Here is a 27781-nt window from a genome sequence, read left to right as displayed (position 1 = left end):
CTGAAATGTGGGAGGTTCCCTCTGAACATTGGGAAACACTTTTTCACTGAGAGGATGATCGAAAACTAGTACAAGTTGCCCAGGGAGGTGGTAGTTGCCATCCTTGGAGTTACTCAAAAGTCATCTGAACATGGTCCTGGGGTAAGCCACTCAGGGTGACCCTGGCCTGAGCAGGGAGGTTGGACCAGATGTTACCCTCAGTGATTCTGTGAACTGTCTGAGTACTTGGTCTTTGGTGGGTAGTTCTATCAGCAAAGGGGAATCACATCAGTTACACACAAAATAGTGTTTTTATTCAGGAAAGTACTTAAGCACAGGCAAACTTTTTAATAAGTGAGTAGTCTCACTCGTAATAGCAATACTACTGGTACAAATACTGTAACACCAACATCAAATACTCCAAAATTAACCCGATGTAACATTTAACTAACATTAACCTGAATCACCACTTATAATCACACAGTTACGAAGAGTTCAAGGAAGACTAAAGACCTTCATAAGACTAAATGCGGATGACTGAAGGATGTCCAGACTAACTGAAGGATGAAGGAGGATGCATGGCAGGACATGAATGTGGAGGTAACTGCATACATTAACAGAGTCTGACCAAAGATTCTCTTCGAGAAAGTACATATTTAATACTAATTTTAAGTATGTAAAAGGGATGATATTTTATGTGCAAATGCTGTACTGTGGGGTAATGCAAATGTTTCTGCATTCCCTCCAAAACATCTTTAAAACAACAAAGAATTCAGTATGAATTGTTCAAAATCACTTAAGAAAGATGTGGAAGAGGAAAAACAACAACAAGAAAATCAATGATTCTTAGGTCTGATCCAGTATTAACTACAAAATGTTATTTTTAAGACAAGAACTAAAAAAAAATTAAAGTCTGGTTTAATTATTTTGCTCCCCAGCTGAATCACATTTTATCCTATAAATGCCCATCCTAAAGAATAGGAATTCACTATACAAAAATACCTCAGCTGGATAAAGATCTGGATGGAGACAGCTCTTAACAAACAGAACTCAAAAGTACCATCCAAAGCACACTTGTGAATGTTTAACAACAGATATCTGTAGTTTATGTAAAACTAAGTTAGCAACTTCGAAATTATGAATAATAACTAATACACTAAAAAACTGGAACTGAAATTAAAACCATGCACTTGACACTGTCTGAACTTTCTATCTTAACCTTAAGCCATTAAAGTACATGCTCTAAATTGCAGATTCTCTATATCTTCCAATATCTAAACACATAAAGCACAACTGTTCATACCACCTGAGAAAAGTAAACCACAGTGTAGCATAGAAACAATGCAGAAGAGTGTTGCATTTGGCTTAGGGAAATTGCCAAGGCAAACGGGGTTTTAGAAACTTTTCAATTTCAGTTTCCTAAGGTTTGAACTGAACTCTACACAGATTCAAGGCAGCTCACAGGAGATTTGGTGTGTTTCAAATTTTGAGCTTTAGGCAATGCAGGTCATCTTGCAAACAAATAAAAAACTGACACTAGATAAGAAGAAAGAGGCTACAAGACTAAAGTCACAGAAAGGGCCTGAAATATACCTCTTCCTTATGAAATATAGCCTGAGCTACATGGTTAGCAAGACCTGTGGCATGTGATCTGTCTGATAACAACATTATTGTAATAAGTGGAGAGAACTGCATTTTCCAGTAGGACATATGTCTTTTGCTGGTCACTAACCTGAGCTTACTTCTTGAAGTAGACGTGCTCCAGCTATGACTCAGTGAGCCTTGACATGCCTCTTAAATTTCAATCCTACAAAAGTATAGCAAGGACAGATGTAAACTGGGAACCCAAAAGATTTTAAAGGGTTAGAAAAGAAAGGGAAAGAAAATCTATATATCCAATGAGACTTGGATATTATTTTCTAAGGTGTTTAGACTGTTTTAAAGAAAAAAAAATAGCTGCAAAACTGTTTGAGGCCTTCACTAAACTGAGTGATACGCATTCCATGGAAGCACTTCTGTAAACAACTGTTGAAAGGATTTCTTGCATCTCTAATATGAAGTTTCCTAATTTTATGGTATAAAAAAATCCTGCTGGAAGAAACAAATCTGGACTGTGTGTACCAAGTATGGTATATTTCTGGCAAAACAAATCACAAGAAATTAAATTAGTCTCATAAACTATAAGAACATTATAGATTACTGATTACATCGGATTTATGATGTCTACTTCTTAAACTCTCTTTCTTACAAATAAGCATCCTGTATTTAAACAGCATGTTTCACACAACATACTAGCGAGTGACATACAAAAAAACAATAACTGAGAGGTAGTCCAGTTTCACATGGACAGTAAAGAAGCTGCCTTTAAGAATGGATTCCTATGTTGATTCAAAACTAGAGATCTAGGAAGATATACCTCATCACAAAGACAGACAAAGTAGACCTTTTGTATTCCAATAACACAACATGGGTTGCAATCTCCACAACTGAGAACAATCCACTACAAATTTGTAGTTGAACTACAAATTGTCTAAAATTCCCTATCACCAGGCATATTACATCAATGCCTACCTGCAGACATAGACTCATACACACATGCAAACATATTTCTGTAATGACAGTATCACTTAAAGCCACTGAAAACAAGAACTCAAGGCAGTACAATTCCCAATTGCTCTATAGCCTGCCTGGAATTCACAGGAAAGTCTTAACAGCAGTAGTATGGATGAACAAAGAAAGAGTATCCAGTGCCACATCTTGCACCTGGTAAGATCCCGTGTAGTCTAAGAGTGTTCATTACGTGTTAAATATAAGTGGTGAGAATTTAAGTAAACCTAAACCACACAGTGAAGAGAAAGTGGAAACTGACAACAATTCAGAAATTGTGCTGGCACCGTCCATTTTAATTTTCCACATAAGCAGAACTGCAACAAAAGCTAAATTACAAGACAGCATCATAATACACTCCTAAGAGTGCATAAGTGATCTTCAGCACTAAAAATACAGTGAAGTGTCTAATAGGCAATGAACTAGTGACTAGACATCTCACCTACCTGACTTGGTGTCCATACACTTACTCAGCCTTTTTGTACAAATACATGAAAATTTGAATCCACAAAGATACAGTAACTTAGAAAAATGTCAAGAGTAATAAGAATTATAAAATACAGGTTGTTGGAATGACTTAACATTGATTTGACAATCTATTTATTTCTGTAATTGTACATATATGTATACTATCAAGTAACTACACTTGTAGTGCTAAAAGTCACCTTCACAGTGTTTCATATCCTTCTTCAGATTACTTATTATACTGTGAAGTTTATTTATTTATCAAATTTTCTCAAAAGATGCCAAATTTTAATTTCTAACAGAGGAGAAAAAGACTTTTAATTCACAGACGTGTGGCATATATGTTGTGCAAAAGAAATGGCTAGAATTCAGGACATGAACTTTTTTCCAAATTGTAGCACAAAGTGGTAGAGTGCAGCTCTCCACTTGCTGTGGAAAAAATAGAGACTGAAAACACATCATCACTGATGATGACTTAATTCATGCTGATTGAAGCAATATGAAAACTTCAAATTATTTTTTAGCCTTCCTTTGACATGGAGAAAGTAATTTAATCCTATGGATTTTTACCTAAGTAAAACATACTGTCAACCTGCAATTAAAAAAAAAAGCTAATTTATGAAAAAGAATACTAAGAAAGTTGCATTATACGGCTGAACAAAAGTTTATATTAAAAGGGAATTAAAACAAGAACTGTATAATCTATTATGAAAAAATATTCGAGCTGTTCTTTATAAGTCTGTATAACTGATATACATACAGCTTCTGTCACCAGGAAACAGGGAATTAAAATGCCTTTCCATTTCTTTCCTTTCCTTCCCTCTCTAATGAACACCTGTTCAAAAGGAAGGGCTATTAAAAGAGCCAGAAGAGTAAAAGGAAGGGTAGTGTGTTTGGAGGAAGTCACAGATCCTTAGGTGGGCACAGAGGCTTGGGTTGATTTCCAGGAGAGATTTCTGGTTTGTCACTTGCACTGCTTTCATCAATATTTATTGTCAGATCAAATTACTGAACAGACTTCACTGTTTATTGCTCTGTCACTCCTCTTGTTAGTTATCCTGCAAACTCACAGCATATTTTGCAACAGTCAGTGCAAATGGTAAGGGATCAAACTACTGAGTTGCAGCAACAATATGTGAAGTGTCCAAAGTGTCCACAGGCATTTCACTCTGACCTCACTGCAAATTCAAATTAGTAGGTTCTAAACAGCAAGGCCCAACTTGAGTTCTTAAGATTTCATCAACTTAATAATGAGCTTCTTTGGAAGTTACTAACTCTCGCTGTTTGAAAAGGTTACAGTCTTTTGGGCCAAGAAATCAGAGTCTGAGCTCCTAATTTCTAAGTTTGTGTAATTTTAAAACAAGCTTATCAGTATCTAACAATCTGGAAAATTTAGTACAATCTGTTTTAGTACTAAGTGCCTTAGTACTAAGAACAGAATCAGAACGGAAAAACACAGATCACACCACCTTGACTGGTGTGAAGAAAGTGATTTTGCACCCTTACTGCTGTTGTCATAGTGAGAAACAGCTACACTACTCTTATTCTAGGAGAACAGCAAAGCATGAAAAATCCTCACAGTAAAGTTATTTAAAGCTGCTTTTTGGAATAAGGCTTGCTGAAAACTAAAAAAAAAAACAAAAAAAAAAACCGGGGTAAATATTTTTACCATTTCCTCAATAGTCTCATTTATAGTTGTGGGTCTAAAGCTATATCCAGGGCAGCTAAATTAATTTTAGACAGTCAGAGAGCAGTGGTACCCTGCAAATATTACCCAGCAATTTTGTTGTCTGTCAGTTTATCACCAGCTAGTCAGTGTTCTGCACCTTTGAAAGTTAAAGATGAAAACTTTCTACTTACCAATACAAAACGTTACTTAGTAGTTTCTGTTCTTTTTGAGTCCCAATATACTGTGCTAACTGCATACATAACAGACAGTTTTAAGCAAGACATGATTTTTAAAACAGTAAGACTTACCAATCCACTTAAGGCTAAAATCCAGATGTAGGAACCAGAGGTTAAGAGCTAGAAGACAAGAGTAGGGATTAAAATTTTTATTCTACAAAGCTGTTGCTATCAGAACTACTAAGTTGTAATATTGTATATAGGCTATGCACTCATCATGGTAATGGGAGACGTCAGACATTTACCTCTGTTAAAATTCAGTTTAACATTAAAAAAAGATGTATTCCAAACGTAGCAAAGGGGAAAAAACATAGGATCCAACAATTGTTCTCCTTCTACAGGACAATACATTTTATTTTCATATAGCTTACTAAGTATAACAGGATGTCAGTTATAGGCTGCACAGAAAAACAAGTCTAAAAGACAGACTGAAGCAACGGAAATGACTCAGCAGCAACAGGAGAAGAGTTCCAAGCAGGGCAGGCACTGCAAGTGAAGCTCTCAGATATGCAGTCACAGAGAGACTAAGCATGAGCATCAAAATAAAAAAAATAAAGTTCTCACCCAGTCACACACTCGCTGACATGAAATCACAGAAATAAACTGGAGTGCATTTTTTAAAAAAAATCCTGATAAGACAATAGGGCAGTGCATTGTTTCTAGGAAACTGTGTGATTGATCACATGGTTATTATCAACTGGAAAAATGGGCTGAAAATTAGACTGATACTGGTTACTAAAATAGTTCTGCATGATGCTGACTGAATCAAGAGAACACCTTCCCTCTAGACTTCTGACTACAGAAAGAGAGATAAGGGTAGAGTTTACAAACGAGGAGAAGGCAAATGAGACTTCCCTCAGCCTCTGTGTGATGGCAGCGACTGTTCTGTGAGCAGCAGGGAAAGATCCCGCAAAGATACGGGGGTTAGTAACAGCAGTGATCTGTACCAGAGGTGGTGCGTGTATGAAAGCAAAAGGCAAAGGACACGATGGAAAAGAGGTCAGACAATATCATGGCTTTCTCAAAGACCAGTAGCAGTATTGATGGGTTCAGAAGAAAAGAAACAAGATTTCTGAAAGATCAAGAGTAAGGTGCTGGAGCAGAAACTGAAGGAAACGAAAGGCTAAACAGCAAACAGGATGAATGAAACATTCATATGGAACACAAGTCAGTATTCTGAACCTGACCATTCATTCTAAAATACTCTCTACCACACTTCACATAACTATGGTGCTTTCCATTCCTAGTGCCAGAGCTACTTTTGAGTCCCCAGAATACATAAAAACGAGTCTAATTTCTCATAAGTTTGCACATCTCCTGTTTCATAATTCAGGTTGTGCCACGAGTGTCCATTCATTTCTAGGCTGCTGGGGATTTTTTTATTGGTTTTTGAACAACTACTGCCCTTCTATACCAAGTATCTATATTTTTCCAGTCATATTTCACAGAGTACTATCTGATATTGCTGTGCTCTATGTTACACTACTTTAAATTACCTGTCCCATGGTAATGCATGATACGCAAATAAAGTGAAATTCAGCCAAAACCTTGATTATTTACTAATAGTCTCACCACAGAAAAATATTGTGTTCTACAGCTTTGTTTGAGCTCTAATAAACAAGGGAAAAATAATCAAAATCAAGACCACAAGCAAACAAAAAAGGTGAAAGATACATATGCCTTACATCAGGTTCCGTTTTAATCTCTTTTCTCCTAGTTCATTTTGCTGACCAAAAAAAAAAAACAATTGAAGAATTGCCTATTATATTTTCCCATGTAAGACAATGTAAGGACAGAACACTTGCCCACCACCTCAGGACACGAGTAACACGTTTTTGTGTATTTTAGATGATGGGATAGTTAGTAACTAAATATATGTCAAATCATACATGCAGAAGCATCAAAATTCATAGACAAACATACAGAAATACTAACTACTACATTAGTAATTCATTAAAAGATGAACAAGCAAGTACACACCATACCTGTAAACCCAGTATGTAGACCAGAGATTTGTTTGTGATAGAAAAGTGGCCTAATACTTGTGTCACCTGCACTCTTGGAATGGAGGAATAAAATGGAACAAACAGTGCAAACACAGGACTCAAGCTGCAAAAAGAAAGATACAGATGGTTTTAAGAATGATACCAGCAACAGTAGTGTCAAACAATCAAAAGCAGTTAATTCTTAAGTATGCAACCTTGCAAACAAAGGTCTTCCTTGGGAATCAACAATTAGATACCTTGTGGCATTCAAGGAATGCATTAGCAAATAAGAACAAGTGACAGAGTATTTTATTTCAAAACGTTTAGGATTGGAGGCAGAAGAGAAGGCAACATTAGTCTAACAGCAGACTGTTTCTATAAAACACAGCACACAATAAGAACAGCGGTAATCTCCCGCATCAGAATAAAATCTCTGTGATTCAAATGGGCAAATGGTAAGGACTATACCTTTCCCAAACGGTTAAGGAAACCACTTCACCTATTAACCTAAGGTCCTGTTATTTACCCAGGCTTAAGGTGTTAGAGGATTGCCAATAGACTGCAGGATCCCAGATGGGAATATCGACAGATTGATTTAACTTCCCTTCGCCAGTGACTTACATGGTCCAACAAATAAAACTTCCTTTAGGGAAGTTATCTTAATCACAACACAAGAGGTTTATTAAGTTTCTAAACCATCATTGGAAGGAGTTTCATATACTTTCAGACTTCAAGCACTTTTTGCATGACCAGATGCCTAGACTGATCTTGTGAACAGTAACTAGTGCACTTCATTCAGACACCCAGATACAAAACCCATGTTCCTCACCATAAAACACCCAAAGGGATGAATATGGGAGATTCTAAGAGAAAAAGACTTCCTGGGATGGAGAAGGGGAAGGCACAAAGCTCACTTCAGGCAGACACAACTTGCTCCACTGGCAGAACTGTGATGGTGGGACCTTCAGGCAGCCAGATGCAGGCAGCAGGTAGGGGAGGCCATCAGCAAAGTGCACATCTGCCCCAGCTGAATCCTCAGCCATAGCTCTGTGCTGTCCTGTGTCCCACAGGTGTGGGATGCTCCATGGGGTAATTTTTCAGTGCTTATCAAAACTTTCAAGAATTGCAGTTTCTGTGGGCCTTTACAAGAAAGGGATCTTTTTGTACCCGGTGGGAATTCTGCAAACGGCACAAACCAGGACCTAAATAATTAGAAGTGTTCACTCAAAAATACATTTCCCTTCCAGAGGAAATACTGATAGGAGGAATATATGTGAAATGACAGACTGAATATTAAAACTTACATTTCCCGAATAACTGTCAAATGCAACACCTACAGATAAGAAAAAATAAACCCTCCCTCAAATATTATTTTTACTTCTTTAATGGGCTGTGGCTTAAAATAATTTCACTATAATTTTGTTTGTTATATTTCAAGTTCAGCTTACTTAAAAGCTTCTGAAGACTTAAATACAGTTCAATTATACATGCATTTTTAGTACCATCCATTTGACACTCAGTCAGATGCACTTGAACGTACACAGAATGCTAACTCAAGAACTACTGAAAAATGTTCAATTTTGCACATAATCCTTCTTATATAAACAAAACACACCTCTACAAATCCACACAACGCATTCTTGAAATAAATGTAGGAGCTGAAAGGCTATAAGAGAGCCACATGCAAAAATAATTTTTCATCAGAAGTTATTCCATTGCAGACAACATTAACTGAATAAATCAGGTTTTACAAGTGACGATGAAAGAAAAATGAAGAAAAAATTCAGAAAAGTAATGTTAAATTATTTCTTTCTACTCTGACCAAATGACCTGAGAGAATACCAAAACCGTTGTGTGCTTTTCAGGTTTAATTGCTCCTGTGATAAACAGTGACTCAGACACAGAGACTTCACATGCAAGAGTGCACTCAATCATAAGATGGGAAAGTACAAACAGGAATTTCCCAAGCTTGTGAGTTCATTTTAAAAAGAGATTTGAGAATGTTGATAGGTTCCTTAAATGTTAATATTCACCATTAATGCCAACAGAGTCCACAATAAGCAACACCCCAGTCCAGGGTAGTGATCTGTGTAATTCAAAGTCAAGTGTCTGATACTGCTCAGTACCCAAGAATCTAGAGGAAACCTAGTGATGGACCTTTCCTCCTAAAACACTAAGTTTGTAGGTACCACAAAGATATGCCCCTAAAGACATAAGTGTTTGTTTTTTAGACAGACTTTACATCTAATATAAATATTTGTTACACAAATATGCATTCAGGTATCTTTTTTAAAAACGTCAAAACTAGTGCCTTTTAAAATACTGCGTGAAAGTCATCTGTACAGGTAAATCCACTGTGTGAAAATTTATTCCAATTCATTTTAAACTTTTGCCCTCAACTTTTTTATATAATTCTGTACTTTGAAAATTTCCATTAATATTTTCTGTTGCCTTCAGAATTTTCAATGTATTATGTATGTCTTGTTTTACAATATCTATATGGGGATGCTGTTTATCCACAGCGGGTCTGCCAGAGATGTTATCCACATACAAATACTGGAATATGGCTGACAAAGTAAGGGGACAACAAAAGGATTTACAGAAAACATGGGTTCACTGTCTGGTGAAAAAAAGGACCCATTGACACAGGACATGAAAAAAGCCAATGCACTCCATGTCTTTTTTGCATCAGGTTTCACTGGTTAGTTTTGCCTTCGAGCCTTGCAGTTCCCTGAGCCTCCTATGGGACTGGAGCAACACCCGCTATACAAGAAAACATTTTGGAGGCTCTTGAGCCCAACTGCTCATACAGGAGCCCAAACGTCCAGATAAGACGTACCTCAGGGTTCTGAGGGAGGTGGCCAATGCTACACCACTGAAATATCATGGTGATCAGGGCAGGTTCCTGATGGCTGGAAAAAAGGAAATGTCACACCCATCTTCAAAGAGGGCAAGAAGAGGATTTAGATAGCTACAAGTCTTACCTCTATCCCTGGAAAAGTTACAGAGCAAATCTCCTAGAAGCTGTTGCCAGCCACATGATGAATGAGGAGGCTGCTAATATCCCATATGGATTTACCAAAGGTGACTCTGGTGCTGTGGACAAGGAAGGGGAAGATGGCAAATGCACACTCTGACTTTAGAGTGGCCTTTGACTTGGTCTCCTGCCCTTGAAATAAAACTGGGGAGATATGCAGTGTATAAGCAGATTCAAGGGAATCTGTCTGCACTGCTGGACTCAAAGGGTTCTGACCAGCAGCACAAACTTGAAGTGGCAGCCAGTTACTAGGAGTTTCCATCAGGGGATGAACACAATCCATAGTCTTTATTAAACAACATGGATGATGTGACAGAGGGCACTCTCAGCAAGCTAGTGAATGTCATCAAATTGGAGGGAGCAGTCAATACTTTGGTGAGCAGGACAGCATTCAGATATTCTTTGGTGAGCTGGAGAAATGGGATGACAGGAACCTTAGGGAGTTCAACAGGATGACAGGAACCTTAGGGAGTTCAACAGAAGCAACTGCAGAGTCTTCCACCTGGGCTGGAACGTCCTCATGAAACGGCATAGACTGGTTAGAAAACAGATTTGCAGACAAGGAGTTGGAGAATCCTTTGAATGTTAATCAGCAGCTTACCCTTGCAGGAAAGGACAACCACATACAGGGCAGCACAGTGTGTTATCATTAGGCCAAGAGAAGTGATTGCTCAGCACTTCTGAGCCTGAACCCGAATCACTGTGTCCACTTTTGGGCTCCATGCTTCAAGAAAGGTATTAATATACTGGACCAAGTCCATATGGGGACAATGACAGTCTGGTACTGTACCAGGCTGCCTGGAGCTAGAATCTCCATCCTCAGAGATACAGCCCGAACAGACAGCCCAAAATAACCTGTTCTTGTTGGACATGTTTTGAACCCAGAGTTGAACTAGATGACTGCCAGAGGTCCTGTCAAATCTAAGCTACTCTATTATTCTGTGAATAATCAAGCCTTGTTCCTGAAGCTCATAATCACTGGAGGAATTTCTGTTTCTGTATTTCTCTAGACAGGTACAAACATCCATCCATGTACTGTAATTAAAAGGACTGGTTCTTAACTCCTTTAGTTCTGTTAATTAGTTATTTGGTAACATATATCAGATTCAACATCTACAAGTGGAATACCCTGAAGGACTACTTCAGTTCTCTCTTTTCCTTCACTTCTCTCTTTTTCTCTTTCCTTTTCCCCTAATCTCTTTCAATCCTCTCTCCTCTACTTCCTCTCCTTTTGCAGAGACCTTCATCCCAGCCCTTTGTTCTTTATACTATGAGAAAATCAGGAACATCCCTTTCAGTGCCATGATGAACTTCTACTAGAAACTTGAGATGTCTGTGTGCAAAGAAGGGCCACAGACAGAAATACATGCTGACTCTAAACTAAGTTTATACCCATGTCATGTTTAGGAAGTTAATTTCAGTCATGTGGGTTGAAAATAAAATTTTTTAACCAAACAGAAAACTCTAAAATCTGAAAGACTGATTTCTAGAGTTTGAACACTCTATACAGATACCACGTCCATCACAAAGGTGTCCTGTAGTAGCAGGCTCTATGACCATTGTATCCTCATTTCGTGGCAAATGTCAATATTTGCAGTGAAACAGAAACACAGCAAACCAGATGGGAACATTCTACATCATATGAAGTGATCAGATTGGTTTTGCACAGAAAAAAAACACGACATGCAGAAACAATATCCTTGAAAAAAATAAACTCAGAGATGTAAAAATTACTGGTAGAGAAGAAAAAAATCTGGGGCAAGTACTTCTCATAAGAGAAACACTTAAAGTCTAAAAGGATGACTAGTAGATGCAGATTAAAATAAAATATTTAATATCAGTAAATATATGCACAAAGTAGAGAAAAAATAGTTCTAAAACGCAAGAACAGAGGGTCAGAAAGGTAAATGCTACTTCTGCAAAAAGTACTTGCTGTTGGCAATGGAAGTTCTGTGGGATTAAATTTGTAGAAATAACATGCTATTTTATTCCGAATGACTCACTACACTTACTAACTGTGGTGCTGTGTTTTTCTTCATTCAAGTTCTGCAAAAAAAAGCATTAAACTGACAAAATCATGACCACATATTTTTGGGGGGACTAAAAATATCACTTATAAAAACAGCTGCAGATAATACAGACAGGTAAACAGAGCACTTGCGATTCAAATTACTAAATTACTTCAGTAATCTCTGTTCCTACAGTCTGTCCAGACGCTGCCATATCACACTTAAGGTGCCAGCCTTTATTCTGAACATGTTAAATATTCTCAATAACATTCTTTAAAATTAAGTAACTCTGTTGAACGTGACCACCTTTTATAGTTGGGTTCCTCTGCCTGCTGGAGTCCAGGACTCAAAGGAACCATCTATTGCACCCAATCCTTTCACGACACATGAGCAGGACACCCCATTGCCTGAGGCCTCTCAATACAAGTAAAGCATTAGTCTGTGTTACCCAATACCCATCTAACTGCCAATATTTCACATGAAAGCAAGAAGAAAGCAGAGGAAAAAAAATAAAAAACTTGAAGTTGTGCATCTGGAGGGGAAAAGATCCTCCTGTCCATGAATCTCTCTAGAGAATCACTGCAACTTTGAGTTCATTAAAATATGAGACCAAGCAAGCAAGCAAGCAACACTTTACAATCCCCTCAAGAAAGAAGTCAGACATCTATCCTAAAAAAAGCTTTCGTTTTTAATGCCAAGACTATCCAACAATATATTCCATAAACTGCTCAGTTCCATGGTACTTGCCTTGCATGCCAAAAGCAAAACAGTAAGTGTTTGCACATATATGGCAAAACCAAATATATATCACACTTCCTAAGACACCACACATCCTCATTTAAATGTTCAAATCATGGGACAGTCAAACAGATATTGGAGAAACAGCAGCTGCATAAGAACAGAAAACAAACAGCTAGAAGAATAAACAGTGAGTGGAAGAAAGCAACCTGTACCATTTAGCTCAAGCAACTAACATAACAACATGTTAGGCTGGATTGGTAGCTAATACACCAGTATGACTCAAAGGGTACAATCTACTAATACACCAGTATGACTCAAAGGGTATTATCTACTACTGTATCTTAATCAAAGGAAGGCGATATTTTATCAGATCAGAGCAGGAAACATTGGTATTATTTTATAATGGTACCACTATCTTGAAATAAGCATTTGCTTTAATAAGAAGCTGTGGTACTAATGTCAGCCTTTGAGCTAAGACTACATGACTGTGTATCTTGAAATTTCCCACTTCTATAACGTATTTTTGGTGCTGGACAGGGAACCACACTGTGGTATTATTTTGCGTACAAATGAAGCAAGTTCCCTGTGCAATTTCCCTTTAAACAGTCCTTAATGTTCATTACTTCATTTAAAGAGACTCTACTCTGTGACGAAACTGAATAATCAAAAAATTATTCAAAAACAAGAAAGGAAAACATCCATAATAAGACTGGTAAATTCTCCCACAGACTTTTTGAATCTGGTATTAGAAGATGAATGTTCTATTTAAAGAGTGAGGAGCTGAAAGCCCTACACTGAGCCCTTCAGCTCCCTGGCATCTAAGGGGAATCAAGTCATGTGTGCACTGGGAGTTCAACACCAGAAAAATCAGCGTATAGTGCCAACCAAATGCTCCAAGTAGGCACAAAAGTAGCTCTCAAGGTTCTGTGTTCTGCTACAGTAAAAACATTTCCCATAAGACAAAGTGCATTTAGTAAAGTTTAACTTTGTCCTTAGATCTGCATTTACTGTAGGCTTTCTGATGAGATGGACACATTAGCTGAGATCATCTCTCTGCACACTTCCATCACTACAACATCAGCCAAGGCTTGTGCTGTGAACACAGCCCTGACATTACCAAAGAGGTAACCCACTCTCTGCATGTGTTGGACCTGCCAAAAATAGCCTCATCATGCCTACTTGTTGGTTCTTTAAAAATCAGGCTACTAAATGAGGTCATTTTAAAGATAAATAGTCCTTCATAGTCATGAATGATCAGTATCAGTTTTAAGGGAAAATCCCAGGTAACTCTCAACCACTGTCTCTAACAGCAAAGGACAGGATTTCCCATTTATCTCTGATCTCCAAAACCCTCTTAACCCTCTTAAACACACAAATCAATTCTTAGATCAATGTTCTTCACCCAGAAACAAGGTTATTTCAGGTAACAATGGGTTATCTCACAATTTGACATCTCATTCCTTTCCTACTCCCTAGCCACTCTTTCTTATCAACATTATTTTAGGGAAATCAGATTTGTGTTTAAGAAGTTTTTTATCTTTCATATATTTACCTTATGTGTATTATTATTATTATTATATTACTATTCCTGCTTAAAATGCAATAAACAGCTTACAAAGGCACATATTCTCATTAACCTCTCAAACCACCAGAGTTCTTCAACTCCCTCGTATATTTTCAAAGGGCATTTCTGTAAATCCTCATCATTATGATACCAAAACAGTGCTGGGAATGTACATGGGCGTTCGAGATGTCTGCTTTAATGCACCATTTCAGTATGTCTCACTTTTGAGGTTTCCTTGTGCTGCGTTATATCTGATCGGTAAGAAGCAGTTTTAAAGCATGTACTGATCAAACTAGAGTTTAAATTATTTTATTTTTAAATGCAGATGCATATAAACAAATTTTTTCACACATCACAGGTATTTTAGTTGGTCAGCAATTAAACAATCAACTTAAGTAAACCTCTGGGTAAAGTCCCTTCTATGAAAGTCAGTAATGCGTAACTTCAGGGGGGAGGCGGAAGTGTTGTTTCTAATTACTCTCTTTGAACAGACTAATTGTAAAAGGATCAAAAATAGATGCTTTCACATCCCATAAAAAAGTCGACAGCAAATCAAGACCAGTACACAAACAGGGTTTTTTTTTTTAAGCACTTGAAAAAAAACTACCCCTCCCACAAGAGAGACTCACGTAATCACTCTTGAGAACAATGTGCAAGGGTAAACTTTCGCAGTCAAGCCATCCTGTTAATGCCCTTAACTCCTCAGAAGATCCAAGAAGCTACAGAGATGTAAGTACAGAAAAGAATTAACTTTTTTCAATTTATTTTTTTTTCACTGAGCAACAGCAAACAATTCCAGAAATATTATTTGGTTTTTTTGTGTTATTATACTGGTAGGAGGGCTAAATGATCTTTGTATGGGAAAGGCTCATGGTAGAAATTCTCTGATATTTTATGTTCCCATATTAATCTGCTGCCAGTTAATTTCCATTTAAAATATCTGTTGATCCACAGCATCAACAAGTTATTTCAAGTCCTTTCTTAGAATACAGCCTTCTGACAATCACAGGGAAACATTTGATACTGCATTAACTTAGTCAATTTTTTTGGCAACACTAATTTAAATTATACTAATACAGAAATAACTACTGTACAAGTAGTAAGGAAAGCATTGCAACTCCTAAGTCATTCACTGAACCTCATGGAACTCTCCTAATAGTAAGAGAGAGCCTTTAAACAAATCAGTACTATAGTTCTGAATGCACAGCCTGCTCTTATCACATGCGCTCCTTCTGTAAGAAAACAGCCTTTATTACCAGCTCAGAAACTCCTCAGTCACTCTTCTCATGTCTAAGTATTGCAACAGCGTATTTTAAGAATTCAACGTTTTATGACCTAATTCCTCTTTTAACTTCTGGCATGCATTTCTTTCAAAGTTTTTAAAAAGGCATTCTTTTCCTGAATTGCAATCACCAAACATCTATCTCCTTAGTAGTGATTTTCATGCCACAAAGCTGAAGAAATATTACAAGTGATAAGATTTTTATTCACCTTCCCAATTAAAGAGGATCAATTTTTTCTACTATGCTGGCAAAACAAGACACACTGTTCAACAGCCAATAACTCAACTATCATTTATCTTAAAAAATAAGACAGTGTATGTGCATTTGGGCACAGAATACAAGACATCTGTCTAACATTTTCATGACTGCTCCTGAAGAGACAAGGGAATTGAATCCTCTCAGTTAGTCTTTAAGAGCTCAAATCTCGCCCCTTTCTGTTCAAAAGATTGAGAAGTATGTATAAATGTAAAGAATAATATATTTAAGCTACAGTTCAGAAGCTGTAATCCCTAGAATTAAAGACTGTACCTGTACAGGCTGCGTATCACTCAGATATAAAAGGTGTTCATATTTTCTAGTACTAAAATACAAATTCTCATTTGACCCCTTTTTTCTTCTGCTTGCAAGAATATAATTGTCAGTGGCTCACACTTTAGTTTATTTGCTATATTTTTAGGCTCTCTCCTTTTTACATTTAGTGTGCTTAAGTAAGTATAAACTGAAGAGAAGTTAATCATTTTAGCATCAGCACAGTTCTTCACATTAACATGTGGCAGAGATTATTTATGTTAGATAATTCTCACACTTCTCATAGGATAGATTACACCTAAGAGAGATCCAACAGATAGGAGCAAGATGTACACTTCAAATGATTTCCACTTTAACTAGTTATGCAGCATTTCAACTCAACTTCTTTATTTCCATCTCACTTACTGTAGCTTCTATTATTTTTGAGCACAAAATGTAACTGTCATACAACTTTGCAAAATCTATTGTAACAGACAAAAGCAGGACCAGAAAGATCCCACAGTGTTGTGCATCTGCATATTTTATTAAGCACTTAAAGAATATTATAATTCTTTATAGCCATTGTTAAGATAATTGGGATTCTCTGATATGTGGCTTACAAATTTGGCTTTACTATGCCAACAAATTTGGGTCTAACCAAAGAAGAATAAAAGTAGTAGCCTGGAAACTCTCTCATCAAAATTATCTTTGGGTTGTGAGTCGAGGACTCAGTCTTCAGGTCATTAGGCCTACTCATTTGCATTTAGAGCTTTTGAAAACTCAACAGCTTTTGAAAAAAGGTAAATTAACATAATGTACTAGAAGCATATGAGTGTTAAAGTGTTAGAAAGAAACAGGAAGCCTGTCTCTTGCCTCGGCTTTTATTAAACCACATGCAGTTCCCAAGCTGCCAGACCATACACCCTGATGTATGTACCTTAGGTGTATGTTCTTTCTATATTAACAAAGCATTCTACTATGCAACTTAGCATGCACACCTTTTAACACACATAACTTAGTTGAATCAAGCCTTTTTCTCAAACATCGAAACTGCTCTACAATAAAAAATCACTTGTATGGTAAATTAGAAATCCAAACAGTAAACATGACTGGTCAACAGAAAACAATTAATTTTGACATTAAGGAAAAAATTAAACCTACATAACCACAAGACTGTATATTTCCCACCTTCTACTGTTTTAAAACTCTGTAAGACTTATACAGCTAATAGCTCTAGAGGACTGTAAGCTCAGTAAATCTTCAAACCAGGCACTGCAGGGGAAGAGAAACCTCTTTCCCGACCATTCCTTTTAAATAATTTATACTCTTTATGCATAGATAAACAACATTATACCTCCAATACTGCTTGTTAAAGAAATATTGTCCATCCCATAGTGACTAAACCATACTATGTACAGAGCCATGAGAGATCTTCCTAATGAATTGCCGTGCCTTTCCAAGAATTTAATTAGTATCCCTCTTAAATTAGCTACTGGACAGATGGACCAGGGATTCATCTCCAATGAATGAAAACTATGAAAAGAGACAGAGAAATCACACATTAGACTACAATGTACAGTAAAAGCCTTCTACATGTTCCCTGTTCTGCTAAAAGACAGACAGTGCTCCTCCAGCAAAAGCAGGAGATGAGAACATCTTTCTTTTAGCACACAGAGAGAGCTTTGTACCACAGCCTGAATACAATTCAAACCCATGTAATCTAAGGTTGTAACAATCCAATTGCTGGTTCATACCTTAAGTCTATCCTTCATAACAGTTAAATGTATGCAACATTATGATACTACATATAAAGTTCATCAAACATGAACATGTCTATGATCCAGAGCTTTGGATTATGTAGTACTTCCAGACTGGAACCACCATTCTGTTTATCAAACACCTTTTGCTGTGGGGATTAAAGGTAAAACACACGTACAAACATTAAACAAATGACTAATGCCAGTCAAATGTTTTCACAGAACACCAATCTCCTAAAACAGCCTTTTTTTCTTCTTTGAAGAGATTACAAAATTGCTTTAGAAAGGCACCTGCACAGATTTCAGACATGCTAGATTTGGTAAGTAGCTTGCCATGGTACCATGATTTTTTTCCCCAGGTGGATACTATTGCTGAGAAACATCAAGAAAGTACATAGAATAGACTAGCAGCTGCCTAGCTAACAAATCTCATAAGGTAATTGGCTAAAGAAATTTGGTGGTCAGAAAGCAAACGCAATGCTAAGACTTGAAAATGGCAAATGAAACAAGAATAAAGAACAATCTGCACTGTTTGCAAGCCTGGGCATATTATTAAAATTAACTTTAAACTCTTCCAGGCATAAGGTCTTTCTGGGTAGAAGCAGAGAGCAATGACCATGCCCTTAGACTAGAGATATCCTAGGACACAGTGACTCCCGCATCACAGAGAACTAACTTCTCAAGCTCCCAGTGCAATGCTACACAACTCTATCTTGGATACATAAATAACTGAGCAGAGAAAGCAGGGACATACTGGTGAGGATGCTTCAGGTACACCAATACCAAGAGGCATCTGGAACCCCTTGTCCTGTGTGGGACAAATCTGGGGTTAGAATGGACATCACAGGATTATTTTGCCTTGTGGTGAAATATTTGAGAAGTTCACCTTGAATTGCCCAAACCATGAGATTGTGTAAAGGTAAAAAGACTCAACAAAAACAGCAATTGCAAATAAATTTTAGAGAAATTTAAGGAAGAGACACATACATTTTTTAACAGGGAGGTTGACTGACAAAGGACTAGAGTAACGAATGGCTAATTCACTTTTTTCAAGTTCTCCAAATCAAGACCAAACAGCATTTTAGAAAATGTGCTTTAAGTGAAAAGTTACTATAATCCATACAGAAATAACTAAAATAATAACATAACCTAGATTATACAGGTCACATTAAGGAAAAAAGTTATCTGTGTCACTGACTGTCTACAGACTCAGAAAACGTAAAACCTAAACAACGTTCTTTACCATACTGTATAAAGATAGGAATTTTAAGTACTTTATACCTTAAAATTTTGCATGCAACTCTAAGTCAAAAAAACCTGTGGCACTGTTTTCTAAAATCATTAATTTGGTAAGGTAAATTAATATTAAGTTTTTTCCAAGTATATACTTCAGAGCAGTATCATTAATAAACACAGAAAGCCACTGGAGGGGTATTTAATCCAGCAACTTAGAAGAGCAAAAATTTTGATAATGATTTGGTGCTTTTGGATCTGGGACAGTAAATGGCCATGTTCTCATAACATATTCAGGTACACAGCTCATTAAAATCAGTAAGAATTAAGTCCAGCTAGTCTGAGGTTTGCAGCAGTAAGGAGGCAACAGTCTCCATTTTTTCTACAAGAATGCAAAATGCACAAAAAGTATTTAAAATGTTCTCTTGTTAGATACATTCTGTGGAGGATGTCATATGTTGTATGTATAATAAGCTGATCACTAAGGAGTGGTACCAAGAAATAAAGAGCAACCTGACACAAGGAATAGGATTTAAAAAAAAATACCTTATCTTACTTAATAGTCTAGACACCTTTTAGGAAGAAAGTATTTTTTTAAATGGAGCCCTGTTCAAGATTGACAAGAAAAGGTGAAATACCTGCTGATGTGAATGGAGTTCATCCAACAACAATAAGAGTTCAGAAGTACAAAGAAGTTACCACTACTCAGGTGCTGGACATTAAGGTGTTAGATGGTAGCAACTTTATACCACAAACCAGATACCCTATCTCTCTGTATTTTCATTTTTTTAAAGAAATATATTCAGGTAATAATTCAGCACCTAGACACCATGGTGACTGCTCAAAAACACCCATACATACCTACAGGTAGAGAAAACACTAATACTCAACTAGAGCATTTCAAAACATGCTCCCTGCATTAAAAGTCAAAACATTTTGGGGATAACAGGGGATGACAAGGAACACTTTCTGCACCCAGGGCTGACTCCTATAGCAGGTAGAAGGGCCTGTCAAGGAGCACAGCTTAGCTGACGTGCATGCTGCCTTGGTCCTCCATCTTTCTTCTCATCTGCTTGTGGCCAGTTTGTCCTGTCATGGAACTGCTTCTCATGTATATCCATGCTAGCACCTTGGATAGACACAAACACTCTCTCAGCTAGGACTCCTTCTCAATACAGCCACGGTTATATGTGAGAATGAACATCCTATTTTGAGCAACAAGTTATAGACTAATTATTACATTAAAGATCTAACTTCATAGCACAAAATTAGGTGATTTTATGAAATCCTACTCGATGCAAAAAAAATATATATGACTGAAATGACAGATTTTTTCCTAAACTATAGTTAAATGGTTTTGTGTAATAGATATTCTATACTTTTACAAATGTTTATAGAAAGACATATGGATGGATGTGACCATTATGCAGACTATTTATGAAACAAAACTATTACAACTTTACAGTAAAAATAAAATTATGCAGTTAATATGCTGTAGTTAATTACTGCAATCAAACTGTTTATCATAAATCTTAGATTATTCTTCCTTACATATGCTGAAGAAATTGTTTTACCTAAATTTCAAGGAAGAGATGAGTAGAAGATAGATGTGATGCTGTGAGTGTGAACAAGTAATCAGAAGCATTTAAATATTACAAACAAAACAAAATACCTCACTGATCCATCCAGGTGCCTATACAAACCCCCACCAATTTAGGCCAAGAGCAGCCTGTTACACTTAGGTAAAACAAGAGCCATTTGACACACTTCTACAAGGGAGAAGATGAACAGGAGGAAAGCATACCAGAACCATCCTGAGGGTAATAACTACTACATTAATCAATCATCAAACACCAAAATACTGTGAACAATGCAGAATTAACCAACATAAAATTACAGACATTCTTAAACCTTCACTACAGCTGGAGTTGCTATTTACCAGTTTAATTCCCTTATTCAAACCACAAAACTCTCACTTCAGATTTGACATCCAACCCTGAATTCCCACCTCTCAACAGACAGTGCATACTTCATACTTCAGGGATATCTAAGAATCAGAATACTCTACATCTATCAGTCAGTAATCACTCATCTGTCTTCCCTCCTGTCTGTGGAACACAGTAGACACAGACTTAATATACAACCTGGATGTTAAACTCCTTCCTTAAATGGGTAATTTAACTCATTTACATATTTTAATACACATCATCCACTATCCACAGGTTTACTGTTTACAGAGAACCTTATGCACCCCTGCTAACCCTGCCAGAAGTCTGATCAGACAAGTTTATGATACAGTATGTGATGCAGGTACATTAACTGTGAACAACCTGAAAGAAGCAGGACAATCTCCTCAAAACATGAAAGAAGATACTAATCTTTTAATGTTTTGACAAGTCAATGAAAGGATAAGGAATACCTCCTAAAATGTGTAGCTTAAACCCCTTAAAACTGAGAGGTATTTTCCAGCAAGACTTTTTTAAGGTGCAACAGGCTACAGTAGTTTGTAGATATTGCCTGTTGAAAGACAGATCCTCAGAAATCCCCTAGATTTTAATTAAAGGTACCAGACAGACTTAAAATTCCAGTTGCAACAGCTGTCATCTCCAGATAGTATTCTGTGTTAAAGCAGAAGCAATCTTGTTTTGACTGCTTATTTAATCCATAAATGGTGCCTCTAAGAGGCACACTTTTGTAGAACAGCTGCTTAAGGAGTAACATTAGATGTCCCATCCTTTCTGACATTCATGCTTACACTATACAACTGCCAAGTAACAGAGAAATGTTTGCACTGAAATCAACATCAACAGGATGAGGTTCTTTTCATTTCTGAAATTCTGCTGGAGTATTTTTTAATATTACTAAGTCCCACAAATCACTGTCACTTTGCAGCTCTCCCATGCTACCTCTGACTGTACAGATGAAACAATTTCTAAAATCTACTCAATTGTCAATGTGTAAAATATTTCAGCTGGGTTACCTCTCTTTTGCAGCATCACTAAAGAGTGACTAAAGTAGTAGTCTTAAGAATTTACATATGTAACAATACTTAAATTAGATTCCAAAAGTCAATTCTTAAAACTAGTATTAAACAAGCTGAATTATTATGGTTGGAATCTATAATCTTAAAGGTCTTCTCCATCCTAAATGATTCTATGATTCTATTTTAATGCCAGTATGATAAGAATGCTAAAAGAAAGTGTTTCTCTAAGCAAGTTAAACCATCACAATGCAAATTGTTGGAAACAAAAACTCCCTAAAAATTAACTGAAACACATTTAAAAGATTTTGTCTGTTTGTCTGACCCTTGGGGACTTCATATGATCCTTTATCATGTGGTTTCTTCAGACTCCTTTTTCCCCTCAGATTGCTTTAAATAGTCTCCCATCTCCTGACCACCTAAAAACTTCACTTTCCAAATACATTACATCCTTGGTTTTTTACATTGCCTCCTGTCTGATTTTTTTCATCAGAGAAGGTATTGGGATCAAAACAGAATAGCCAAAACCAGGCATCTTTTTGTTTGTTTTCAGAAGGAGGCTTGAAAAGTATTTCACAGCAATGAAGTTTCATTTCAGTTTTTCAGTCTGGTTTTTTGCAACAGAGGTTGGCCATTGTTATGCAGAAGAAGTTTATCAACATTTATTACAAAATGTTCCCTTTTGTTGTTTTGGTTTGGTTTTTTTTCATGTTAGGTCTACTGAGCTTCCTGCAACAACAGGGGTTACAGACATGGACACTTTCACAGCCTCTGAGAGCAACAGTTCCACCTGCGACCTATATGAGCACAAAGATACAGCACGGATACTGCTGTCCGTCTTCTACAGCTCCATCTTAATTCTTGGGGTGCTTGGAAACACCATTGCCCTCACTGTCATTTTTAAAAACAGAAAGAAGATCAACTCCACTACTCTGTATTCAACAAACCTCGTCTTCTCCGATCTCCTGTTCTGCATCGCCTTGCCAACAAGGATAGCCTACTATGCCCTGGGATTCCACTGGCCATTCGGAGAAGCGTTATGTCGAATAACCGCTCTCTTGTTCTACATAAACACCTACGCAGGTGTAAACTTCATGACGTGTTTGAGCATTGACAGGTTTTTTGCTGTTGTCCATCCCTTCCGATACAAGATCAGAAGGATTAAATACGCCAAGGGCATTTGTGTCTTTATCTGGTTTCTTGTGTTTAGTCAAACTTTCCCATTACTTATACAATCCATGTCACAGGAAGAAAAAGAAAGGACTACGTGTATGGAATATCCAAACTTTGAAAAAATAGAACATCTACCATTTATACTTCTTGCTGCCTGTTTAATAGGGTACCTTATTCCCCTGGGGATTATACTATTTTGTTACTCTCAAATTAGCTGCAAACTTTTTCAAACGGCCAAGGAAAATCCACTTACTGAAAAGTCAGGGATAAACAAAAAAGCCATCAATACAATCATATTTGTAATTATAGTGTTCATCATCTGCTTTACTCCTTATCATGTTGCAATTATACAACACATGATTAAGAAACTTCAGAATGAACCCTTGTGCGCCGAAACGAAAATTTTCCAGAAGTCACTCCATTATACTGTATTTCTGATGAATTTTAACTGCTGCCTAGATCCTTTCATCTATTTCTTTGCATGCAAAGGATACAAGAGAACTGTACTGAAAATACTGAGACGACAAGTGAGTGTATCAATTTCAAGCGCTGCCAGGTCACATCACGAAGAAAGCTCACGTGATGTGGGAGAAACGCAAATGACGGTACTTGCTAAATCTTCCAATGGAAAGCTACCTGAAAAATAAAGTCTGCAGTACATCACAATGGAGAAAGATTAAAAATCCAGGGTCCACAGCAAAAACTCTTAGTGCTCCCCAAACAGAAGCTTAAGTAAAATTCTGTTTCTCAGGATGTCAGGAAATAAAGGAGTGATGTTGGACTGAGAAAGAATTGCCACAGGACAGCAGGAAAACCAGCATTATAATCTCCTTGCTGTATCCTTTTGACTGATCTTTTATTTTTTTTCAGGAAATATGCACCATTGTGAATGTTCAAATTCCATGCTGCACATACATATGCCTGGATGTTAAGCAAAGACTTGATTCACAATTTGAATTAAACACAAATAGCTTATAGTTCAGACCAACTACAACAAGAACATCTGAAAATTTCAAGACCTCTAGCTGAGCTCCAATTATAGCAATGGTTTTGTTAATCCAGTCACACAAGCAAGGGAAATCAAATTTTCAGATGAAGTGGACAACTGTGCACATTTGATATCACAAATGCTTAAGTTTATAGCCCTTTGGAGGTGAAACTGCATTTTATAGTATTTAGAACACGAATGTGTTATTGGACAATTTACGTATATTGTCAAATATAACACATGGAAAACTAATGAACTGTTTGGTTCTCCTCAACACTGAACATCTCCTGTATGTTAAATCACTCATCTTCACAAGGTGTATTATGTCTTTACTCCTTTTCCTAAAGGAGAACTTTTCTTTCTAGTATGTATTGTAAAGAGTCTCTACTCCATTGTATATAAATTATTTATAAACACAAATTGAAGCAAGAGACTGTAATATTAAAACTGTACCATTTCAGTTAAAAGAACAGTGATACAGAGTTCTCACAACTTCTGCTCAAGTCAGACATGGACACAAGACAAACGTTTTAGAGACCTGAATAAATGTTCACTGTTGGGGCCAGCAAATAGTAAATTATTGAGTTAATTCTGATGGTGTGAGATGGCTACCTCTCTTTAAGTGCTGTTTACCTGAGAGACCAACAAATGAGAAGAGCAGGATTTGCTGGGAGAGAACAAGTTTTCTCATCATACCTTCATGGAGCATCTCTCGGATCCATTTGGGCACACTGAAATTGGGCCAGGAAAGAGACCAAATGACTTCAACACATCCTGCTGGAATCAGCTCAATAGCAGTTGAGAATGCAGGATGCAGGCCCCGGGTTCCTGCTGTCGTGCCCTTCCGTCACATGTCAGCTTCCTTCCCTACTTTATTTCTGGCCCCTCTATCTTTTCTTTAGTGTTCTATCTTATTAATACGCCTTCACCTGCCAACACAACTTGGTAACTGCACCAGGAGGTTGTGGTGGAAAAGGAAAATTAAAGACTGCCTGACAATTAGAAATAAAAGCTATGCCACATGTCAGAATAAATGTTATTTATTGCAGCTGTATCTGTCTGGCATTGAGGTTGAGTCAAACATAGTTACATTTGTCATCTTTGCAATTCCTTCCTTCCTCGTGTATTGACCTTCCATGTTGACTTGCAAACATGGAAGGGTCATATCTGAACATCAGTAAGGAAACATTTTATTAACAATTACTTTCGTATGGCAAAGAAAACATAACCCCCTCAATATTTCATACCACTTAGACTGCCAAAATTGAGCTTCTAATTACAAGAGACACTATGCAGCTTCAAGAAAATGGAGTAAGAAAAATAATTTTCAACAGAAGTTCTCCTTAATTCTGTGTGCTATAAGCATTTCTCTCCTTGTAAGCTTTTTTAATAAACTATTTTAAAATATTATTTAAGAATTTGTTCCTATTGGAGTAAGCAAATGATAACCTAATAAAACCACAGACAGACCACTCAGGAATACCTAGAAACTGTAGAAATAAAATATATGTATTATTAACATTACACCAGTACGAGCTCATTTTTTTCTACTAATGTCTGGGGTTTTTTGTTTATTAGTATGCATTTCATCTAACTGTGATCATAAAGCCTTAAAGACAAGAAGATTTTTTTTTATATTTGTCTGTAAAATATAACAAATATGTATTAAAACACCACACACTGCAGATAACTACACTCTAATGGAAAGAAAGTGAAGATCTGTATTGAAAATCCTTCTCTATCTCCATTTTCTCACATAAGCAATTCTGTTATTTTCAATTTTAGAGTTTGTTTCTAAATTACAGCAACATTCTCAAACAGAAAACAACATCAAAATACTGCTTTTGCTGTAATAAACCTTGAAGCCTGGGTCTAGTTAGATATGGGTTTGAGAAAAGCTATTTTTTTCTCCTGATTTTAATACTTCTTAAATGTAGAAGAAACCAATAAAATAAAAACCTTTTAAAGCTAAGATAAACCCAGTTTCCTGACGAAAGTCCTAAAGGCACAGAGACACAGACAGACAACTGTGGCAGCTGATGCCTCTGCTAATGACTCTGCTTCCCCTCACTACTCTCAGCACACACTGACAGCTCACACACACTCGTATTGATGAGGAGACTTTTTTCTGTGTGCTTGTCTGAATCTGCCAAAAGTAGCAGTGGGGGTTCAGTCAGCCTGGGACACTGAGCTGAAGTGTCCCAGAGAGCATATGTCCTGTTCCTTCTTCCAGCTGTGCTGTGGGGCTGGCAGACATCACCAGAGAGTTGGCAACAACCTGCTGCATGGGACCAAGGGAGAACAGTAATATTGAAAACTTACTGCTGTTCTCAAACAAATGGTTTCCTTCACATTGTCCTTATCCATTTATCCTGCCAGTGCTCTTCCCCCAGTACTGTTTGTTGGAGTATTTTCATGATAGCACTTACCCACAGGGACACACCCTCAGGACTCTCCTGTATGCCGACATGAATAAAGGGGGAAAAGCCATACCTGGTATCTCTTTCCTTCTCCAACACTGAGTATACAACAGATGTGTTGTCTTAAAAGATGTGAGCATGCCATGCCATACAACATGTGGCTGAAGTAGTATGAGCTTCGCAAGAGAAAATGAGCTTTTGCTTCGGGAAAAGCTTCTGATACATTCTAAGACGTGCCCCCTTCCATGTGAAAGGCTGGCAAATGGTCACAGAGATCAGAGATCTAAGGCTCATTCACACTTCTCACACAGAAATAAAAGCAGCGACAAGTAGCAGTAGGTTCAAATGGTTTGCTTACTGAAAGGATCTGATTGAAGTTTTTTGGAGAAACTGTGTTTCTGGAGAGTGAAGTCCAGTCAGGATCTTGAAGCCCATGTTCATGATAAAATGACAGAGTATCTTTTATCTCTACACTTTGGACTGTCGACCTAGGGACTCCAATTACATGGAGTCCTACTGCTGACACTATGTGTTCACTGCTGGCACCTCTGTCAAATCTTGTCTGGTAGGGGATGTGACAGAGCACATAGAAATAAAAATGATGATGATGGCAAAATGGTCTAAGTCCCTAAAAGAAAGTTGGATAGACACCTGTTGTCAAACACATGACCAAGAGAAGGTGCATCATACGAAAAAACACATTTTCAGCAGGAGAACATTTAGTGCCTTCATCTTTTCTTTCACTGAGAACACAAAATTAGGGACTAATACTGCAAGTACCTCAGCTGCCTTGGGTTTGAAGATATTGAAGACTAACTGAAAGCATGGAGACAAAGAATGCAATCTCCTATGGCTTACAGACTCGGCAGAAGAGGACAGGTATTCCCAAAGGCATTGTTGCCTGATTCTTTTGCCTATGGCCCTGAAAACTGTGTAGACAAGGAACCTGTCAGCAACATGGTCATCTCCTAGCAAAAGACAGTAAGAGCAACTGTCTGAAGTGGTAAACATGCTAACACAAATAACACAATTCCTGGAGGTGGTTAATGACTCCTCTTAAATCAGCAAGCCCAGTAGTCAAAAAAAAAAAAAAAAACCAACAAAAAAAATGAGGGAAAGTTTTGGGTTCTTTTAAATAGATGTTCCAT

The 27781-nt window shown here is 37.1% G+C and overlaps 2 protein-coding genes across 2 annotated transcripts in view; one reads left to right on the top strand and one right to left on the bottom strand.

The window, feature by feature from the left end:
* The window catches only part of UBAC2 (UBA domain containing 2), a 95468-nt gene that overhangs the window by 24524 nt on the left and 43163 nt on the right, over nt 1-27781 (bottom strand). The window contains exons 5-6 of the mRNA XM_018071297.2: nt 6942-7065; nt 5029-5076 (exon numbers count right to left, since the gene is read on the bottom strand). Of these exons, the coding sequence (XP_017926786.1) occupies nt 5029-5076; nt 6942-7065 (172 nt within the window). The remainder of the gene's footprint in view (nt 1-5028; nt 5077-6941; nt 7066-27781) is intronic.
* GPR183 (G protein-coupled receptor 183) lies at nt 14915-24327 on the top strand. Its single transcript, XM_008931424.2, has 2 exons — nt 14915-15021; nt 22768-24327. The coding sequence occupies exons 1-2, from the start codon at nt 14981-14983 to the stop codon at nt 23870-23872; spliced, it is 1146 nt and encodes a 381-aa protein (XP_008929672.2). The 5' UTR covers nt 14915-14980; the 3' UTR covers nt 23873-24327.

Source organism: Manacus vitellinus, unplaced genomic scaffold (genome assembly GCF_001715985.3).
Source record: "Manacus vitellinus isolate BGI_N305 unplaced genomic scaffold, ASM171598v3 scaffold_2_pilon, whole genome shotgun sequence".
NCBI lineage: Eukaryota > Metazoa > Chordata > Aves > Passeriformes > Pipridae > Manacus > Manacus vitellinus.
Note: the sequence above shows the minus strand (reverse complement) of the source record. Positions and strands in the feature narration are given on the sequence as shown.